At 18.8% G+C, this 8,789-nt stretch overlaps 1 protein-coding gene across 1 annotated transcript in view; it reads right to left on the bottom strand.

Annotated features, from left to right (window-relative positions):
- Positions 1-8,789, bottom strand: part of LOC102677394 (voltage-dependent T-type calcium channel subunit alpha-1G) — a 201,276-nt gene that overhangs the window by 94,935 nt on the left and 97,552 nt on the right. Inside the window, 1 exon segment of the mRNA XM_031511741.1 lies at positions 950-1,053. Coding sequence (XP_031367601.1) covers positions 950-1,053 — 104 coding nt within the window.

The raw sequence follows: 8,789 nt of genomic DNA, 5'->3' as shown, positions 1-8,789 counted from the left end.
TTTACTTATTTTTAAGTAGTTTGGATAATAATTAATACAAGAACCAATAATTGGCCTACATCATTGTCAATTAATCAATCGTTCAAAAATTATAAATAATTTGATTAAATTGATCATAGTTAAAAATTTTATTAAATTTATATTTTTATAGATAGTAAACTTTATATATTTATATATTTATATATTATATATTATACTTTATATATTGACGTATTTATAAAAAACATTTCGTTTTAATTAGAAAAAAAAAATAGAAAATCAGTAAAAATAGATTTATTAAGATTTTCTTTTTATTCTCTTTAAATTATAAAAAATATTTTTTAAATTAAAAAATAGAAAAAATAGAAAAACTATATCAATAATTTAAAAAGAAATGATTTCTTTAAGATAAATATAATAATCATTAAATTTTAAATTTAATCTAAAAATTTTTTAAAAATATTATTACGAAAAAGTTATAAAAAATTAATAAGTTTCTTAATTATTGATTTATTATATTATTAATTATCCCCAATAATCTAAAACAATTCCTATTTCTTATTCCTAACCTAAAAACAATTTTATTTATAATATCGATTATAGTAATCAAAACAATTTTTTCTCCGACAATGCTTTTCATAATCATAATCAAAATCATTTAGAAAATATTAATTACAATAAAATAAAATATAAAATATTAAAACAATACCTACGTATAATTTTTTTTATATTTTGATTCTAACAATTAGATTCTCTACTTTAAATTCATAGATTGTCGACATTTCTAAAAATTGCCAAAAGATCCCTCGTTTATTTTTTATCTCGCAATATATCTTTTTTCCAAAGTTTTGTCAATGCATATTGAGATATGTTAAGGGAAATCGAAGACATGTTCCAATGGAAAGCGAATAAAAAAAAAAAAGAAAAAAAGATTCGAACCAGTAAAATTGAATATCGAAGATGCACTTACCCAATTTGAGCGGCGGTAAGTTATTGCAAGAGTGCATTCCGTTGTCATCGGGACGCGAGCAAATGTAGTCCTGACCCTGATATTCGAAGTACTTCTCAAGGTCGCTGGAAAAGTAACGAATCACGATTAAAAATCGATTTCAAAATAAGATCAAATCCTCACGCCTAGTTTTTTATAATTAATAAGTTGCATGTATATTATATGTATATGTATGTATATGCCTTATGCATGTATGCATTCGTTACATGCTTCGCTTATGCGTGTACACCGTGTATATGTACAGCGTGTTTTATATAGTATATTATATATATAAAAATTATGTATAATATATATATTTTTACAATATTTATATAATATATAGAGAAGACCATGAACGATTAAATTATTTTTATTATAAATGAATCGATCAAAATGTTTATCACAGGTGATATAATTTCAAAAGAGCTTCAAAGCAATGATATTTGTTTTTTCTATATCTCTTTTCTTGAAAATTTTTAATATAATATTTTCGAGATTTTTAGGATATAATAGGATATAACAGGATATAACTCTATAGCTCTTTTAGCTAATCAAAAATATTGAGATAAATTTAAAAACATTTTCTTCATTTAATACAAATAAAAGTTATAGAGTTATATATAAAAAATTTAAAAATGATATTATAAACTTTCTTAAGAAAAAAATAAACAGAAAAAATATCTTTGAAAATTCTTTGAAATTTCTTGAAATCAATAACAAAAAAAATTTTAATCGATTTAATAATAACAAAAATCTAATAATTATATTATATATGGTCCACTCTATATATGGTGATTATTTCACAAGAAAGGATGAATAAAATAGTAAAGCATAACAAAAGGAATGTTTTCGGTCTAATAAAACATATTTAATCATACTTTATTTTTTGGTAATAGAGTTTTAAAAAATGAAAATTTTGTATGTATACTATGAATAATTTGCCAAACATTAACTGTTTTGTGAGATTATGATTAAATTTCGAAAATCAAATTATATAATTTCCAGTTTGAAAATTATATAATATTTACAATGTTATTAATCTTTTTTACGAAATACGAATATATGAAAGAGAACAAAATTATTTTTAATAATTATTATAATAATATTTTTAATAATTGCAATTTTTCTAAATATAAAGATAATTTTTAAATATATTTTATAATTTTTATAAATATTATGTAAATATTATATAATTATATTATATAATAATTATAATTTTTAATAATTTTTAAATGGAATTTAATTTTTTAAATGACAACTTATTTATATTTATATTTTATATTACATTATATGTGTATTATAAATTAAACTATGTGCCGAAATATTTAAAAAATGATTGTTTTTATGATTATTTTTATCTGTGACTTTATATGATAAAATCATTACATCATATCAGCAAATTTATTTGTCATTTAAAAATATATTTCTTATTTAAAAATTTGTTATTATTAATTATTATTTTCTTCTATTTTTAATGATTTTATTTAAAAATTTAGGAAAATATTATATTACATTGTTTAATACATTGTTTAATTATCGTTTTTTAAAATCGTAAAACTTTTTTTTTCATATTTTTCTATATATTTTACTAGAAATATGAAAATAACCAGCTAATAACTATCTCTTCTTTTTTATTTTTGTATTATAATATTAATTGTAATTATTATTATCATTATTATTCTTAAATTTAATATTCTTTTAAGGAAACTCATAAATTTCATTTTAAATAATTATTTCCATTTATTATCTATTCTGAAAATATAAATTCTTTTTTAAATTATTTGGTATATTGCTTTCTAAATAATTAAAATTTTTATTCAAAAAATTAAATCCTACTATCGAAGAAAATAGATTATTACATCAATAATTTCCGTTCTAAATAAAATCATTTTTTTTTTCTTTTTTCTCTCTCTGAATAAATGATTTTCACTTCTCTAAATTTTTTATTCAAATAAATTCTTATTCAGGTTGATTTACGAATAAAACATCGTCGTTTCTCAAAAAAAATATATTAATTCTCTTGTAAAATTATGTAAAATTACCATTTTGATCAAGTTTTTCATAATTTAAAAAAGAAATATTTCTATAGAAAATAGAATTAAATTTAAATTAAATTAGAAAAAGAAATTAGAAATAAATTTTTTTATAATTCATATAATTTATATATTAAATTTCAAATTGTTAATTGAATGAAAAAATTTAGATAATAACGTCTAATAATCAATTAGTGAATAATTTATTTACATCTTTTTTGAAAATCATAAAATTGTACAATTAATTTATTTCATGTTATTAGTAGAATATTCTATCAAAATGTGATTGAATGTGCTTCAGTGATTTGGAAGAAAATGGAGATATGAATTTCTCATAAAAATAAACCTGGATTGTGTATTCCCTTAAATGTAATAGAATGCATTATATATTTTTCTATAATTTAATCTCTATCATTAAAATACAAAAAATCATATATTATGGAAAATAATATTGCAATAAAGATCAATAGTTAATCCTAAATAAATATAATTTTATAATTTGTCAGTTATTTTATTTTACATTAAAGTTATAAAGTTGTAAAAAATTCTAAAATAGTTTTTTAAATCTATTTTGACTTTTTTTAATAAAAATAGAATTCGTTAAATATGAATTTAAAAAATAAAACAATTAACTACAATTCTCGATTGATAGATAATATATCTATTAAATAAATTAATATATTATATGTATAATATCAATGCAAGTTTTTAATAATTGTAAATTATATGACATTATTTTTTGTTATATTTAAAGGAATATTGTAATTAATATTATTTAAAACATTGTTTATGTAATTTTAATGCAAGAACAAATTAATAAATATATAATTATAAATATAGTCTTCTTATTAAGAAATATATTCTGTCAAAAGCTTTACTGTCTCATTGACATAGCCTATATTTTTCATGTTGCTCATCGACTGACATCCGATCATTTTTCATATCTCTATTATTAAAAAATAAAGTAAAATCATACATATACAGTTTATTAGAACACTTACGAAAATGATGTAAACCTGAAAAATTATTAAGAAATTATTATAATCTTAAAAAATATTACTTATAAAAAAAAATATATTTAAATATTCATCATAATTTTTTTGAAATTATATGCAATAAGATTTCTATTTGATTTTACATTATATCAATAACTTAATTATTAAAATTTTAAAAAGATTTCTCGAAATTATCTATTTTTAAAATTTAAATTAAAAAATCATAGAAAATAATACACAATTAATTTATTATCTTTTTATAATTTTCATAAAATTTTCATAAAGTTTTATAAATTTTTGTAATGTTTTATACATTCTTATAAATATAAATTTTTAATTTATTATGTCATTACAATTTATTAGAAATATTATAAGAAAGCAGATCAATTAATTAATTACAAATAAATTTTTTATGAATTATATTTTAATAAATTCTATTATATAAGGATAACAAATTCAATAATAAAAACAAACAATTTTTAGGAAATTTTACAAGTTATACGATTCATTCATTATAATCCATCTCTTGAAATTACAAAATTCTAATAAAAAAAATCTACAACTTATAATTTAAAACATATTGTGTCGTTATCATTAATTAATAAATCATCAAAGAAAAGGACTTGTGTATTATAATACTCTTAAAAATATGTACATATTGTATACATTTATTCAAAAAACATTCCTTTTGTCATTTCTTACCTCAATCTACTTCAAGAATCCCTTACATTTAAACCTATTTGTACCTACGTTATAATATACAATACAGAAGAGACACGTACGCACGTGTGCGTGCTCGTATGTAAGACCCATATGTTACAGCGCAAGTAAATAGATGCAATAATCGGCCGATAAAAGAGAACAGAAGTAGAAAAAAGAAAAACAAAAAAAAAAAGAACGGCCAAGATAAACAAGGGCAAAAGCAAAATATCGAAGTTGTGTGCACACGAAGTCGACTCTGATTGCAACGTTCGAAACGATAAGAAAGAAAAACCGGTAACGCTTATGTATCGAAACGGCCTCCAGGATTTTCAGTGTCACCTGGTTGATGCAAGAAATTAAAACTTTCTTCTTCGGCTTCGAGGGCTGATCTGGTAGCTATCAATTTTCATCGTGTAAAATAGCATGGCCAAACAATATCGATCGTTGCAACAAAAACCGTTTAATAGAGACTCAATACCAGCATCACTCTATTTGTATTACGATTTGTTATGAGATGCGCGTGTGTATATAGATTGGTAAACATTCAGTTGTTACAAACACTCTTTTTTCCGTCATTCAAATCAAATATTCTTTCTGATATTCTTTTCATCCATTGATTTAAATCAACTTGTAAAGAGCCAATTCTCGCTGCCAAATGGATTATTTTTCGAAGTTCTGCAAGATAAAGAAATTTGTTAAAAACGAGACTCGATTATTTCTGATAGTTAGATTTAATTAGTTAGATTTTATTCTTTAGTCGATTCTAATTTTTGTTTTCCAAGTATAATTAAGTTATAAGTACGAAAGATTCTTTGTCGAATTCTTGGTTATTTAAATTCTATAAAGGAAGTTCTTTTAAAAAAACTGCAAAATAAAATAATCTACCACTATTGATTTTTATAGAATTTCGGAATTTTTATTGATTCGAAAATTTTTAATGTTTTTGCTACGAAATTTTTTGGTATACAAGTCAAAATAGTTTTTGATAGAAAAAATTTTATATTTAGCAAAAGAAAATGTAAATTTCGTTTTTTAATATTCATAATTTTTAATACCAAAAGTTGCTTTTTATGATAATATTTTAATCGAATTTAATCGATAAATTTTGATTAATCATTTTAAAATTATTATTTTTGTAATGATTTCATAAATTTATGTTAATGACAATTTATAATAATTTATATTTTTAATTTAATTTTTAGCAAATAATGTTTCTTAATTATATAAAATAAATTATATAAAAGAAATTTGAAATTTAAATTTTAGATTGCAAATATCATTTTACATATTATATTTTATTTTAGAGTATAAGTAAATTAATAATATAAGACAAAAATAGAAATATTGTAATTGACTTGATTGTGATTGAATATAATAAAATTAAAAAATCAAGAAACATATTTAAAAAAAAAAAAAAAATAAATATTAAGTTCACAAAAACTAAGCTTATTTTATGTATTAATCTATAGAATAAAAATAAATCTTATTTGCTATTAGAAAATAATCATACAATTTTGATTTTTTCATTTCATCTTAATAATTAATGTAAAAATAATATTTATTTTAAATATTTTTTATAATTAATTATAATGTATGTTGTTCTTTTTTTGAGAAAAAAGAAAAATAACATGTAAAAAAAAGCTAATTATTTATCAAAACAATTACTTCCAACATAATTATTTTTTTTCAATAGAAAACAAGTTTAAAAATATATTAATTTTATGAAAGTTATATTTTTAGATAATAAACAATTTTTCTAATATGATTTTATAAGTTTTCTATTTCTATAGTATAAATGATTATTGATAATTAAGAAAATTGTGTAGATTTTGTGTAGATACAGTTGAAATTATTCATTATTGTTAATTACTATTATATCTAATTACCGGTGAATCATCATCATTAATGAATCATTCATGAAAACACAATCAGTGTTAAATGATGAATCGAAATGATAATAATTTCATATATATTACTTCTGACAATATCTTATTATTTTTTTGATATTGATTTTTTTTTATTAATTATTTTTCTTAAATTTAGAATTATCATATATAAAATTAATAATTTGGAAATCAAGGAAATTTAAAAATGATAAATAATAATCTTCAAATAATTTTTTATTCAATCAAACTATTATAATTTTCATAAAATAAAGTATTTATACTGCTTCCTATTGAGAAAAAATAATTATAAAAATAATATAATATATTATAATAATTATATTAATAAATAAAACTTTCAGTAAATATGATCCATTTTCGATGATCTTGATATGTTATCAAAATTTTTTTAAATTTTTCTAAATTCTATATTTATCAAACATTTTTTTCTTATTCATTTTTATTTATTTATTTTTACATATACATAATATGTATATGATAGATATATTCTCAAATAATATCAAATGAAACAAAGAATATTTTAAGCACGTCCAATTTAATTTCGAATTTTTTAAAGCTTAAAGGTTTCTATAAATAATTATTTTTATAATTATTATAATAATATATAACTGAAAAATTTAAAATAATTATTTCTTTAATTTTTTTATATGTTTAGATTATACGTGTTTTATGTATGTATGTACTCATATATATTTTTAAATTAAAACAAACTTTTTATTCACTATTCATTTCATTTACTAGGATCAAATTTTTAAGTTTTATCTATTGAAACATATTTAAAAAATATAAATTAAATTTATTAGACATACATTATTATTATTATTATTTCTATAATTGTTATTAATTTTTATGAATATATATAGTATACATATATATATATATATGTATGTATGTATGTATGTATGTATATATGTATATGAAATATTCTGCTTTACGATATAATATATATATAATACATTTGAATAACATTTTTTAGACATCTTTGTCTAAAAATTTTCTTTTCATTAAAATTTAGTACAATCATCATGTTGATTTTTAGTATTTCTAATTTTAAGAAATCCATAAGACTTTTATGTTTTTTTCTGTATATTTTTCTCTCGTAATGAAAGAGTTAAAGAAAAAATTCATAAATTTAGTATTTGAAACATGTTTCTTTATTACAACATAAACTTAATATTTGGAGAAAATTTGCTATTTCTTGTTTACATAAAATTTTACTGATAGCTCATCATCGTTGGGATGATGATTGTCATGTTTGTACATCATCTGATATTTATTTCAAGAATATAGATATTAGATGAATTTATTTTAAATTTATTTTAAAAACGCGATTTAAATTTTTTATCTTATATTTTTAACGCAGAAAAAATGGAAAATCGATAGAAAACTCGGGTTGCACGTAATTCATTATTTTCTTTTTGTTTAATGTTTTTTAACGATTTCATATTTGGAGAATATTATGGTTTAAAAGTCTCCGCAATTTTACTCCGACAAAATCATAAATAATATATTTTTTAGTCACAATGGTACATATTATCCCCAATAAAAAATGTATGTAACTATTCGATATAAATGTGGCTTGCCAAAACATATAATCTTTTTACTAATATTAGAAATAATAGATGGATTTTAACCAATAATTTTAGAATTTTTTGTAATTACATTTTTTATATTTTACATTATATTTTCTCATTTTCATTTCATTATTCAAAGTTATCTCTTTTCTTTATATATATTGTTCACATGATATTTATCACGTGTAGTTAACGTAAAATCAAGGGTAACACTTGAGTATCGTTACATAAATAACACTATGACGTAAATATTGTTACATAAACGTAGACAAATAGCATGCAGAAAATATTTTCACAAAGTATTTAATCATAATTCTGAGAATTAAGATTTCTATGTAATCTGGATGATTTTAACTTGATTATGTATTTATATGATGTAAAAATTTAACTTTCATTTTTTAATAGAGATTTATCATCGATCATAAATTCGAGAATATAAAATATCAAAAATCTGATAAAATTCATTTAAAAAAAAAAATTTATATCTATAATTGTTCATTATATTTATAAAATATAAATTTAATTTCATGTATTATTATATATATAAATATAAATTTAAATTTAAATTTTTAAACTGTATAATTATAATATTTTCTTTTATTTCAAATTTTATT

The sequence above is a fragment of the Apis dorsata genome, unplaced genomic scaffold (assembly GCF_000469605.1).
Source record: "Apis dorsata unplaced genomic scaffold, Apis dorsata 1.3 scaffold_346, whole genome shotgun sequence".
NCBI classification, from domain to species: Eukaryota; Metazoa; Arthropoda; class Insecta; order Hymenoptera; family Apidae; genus Apis; species Apis dorsata.
This window is presented reverse-complemented; position numbering and strand designations above follow the sequence as displayed.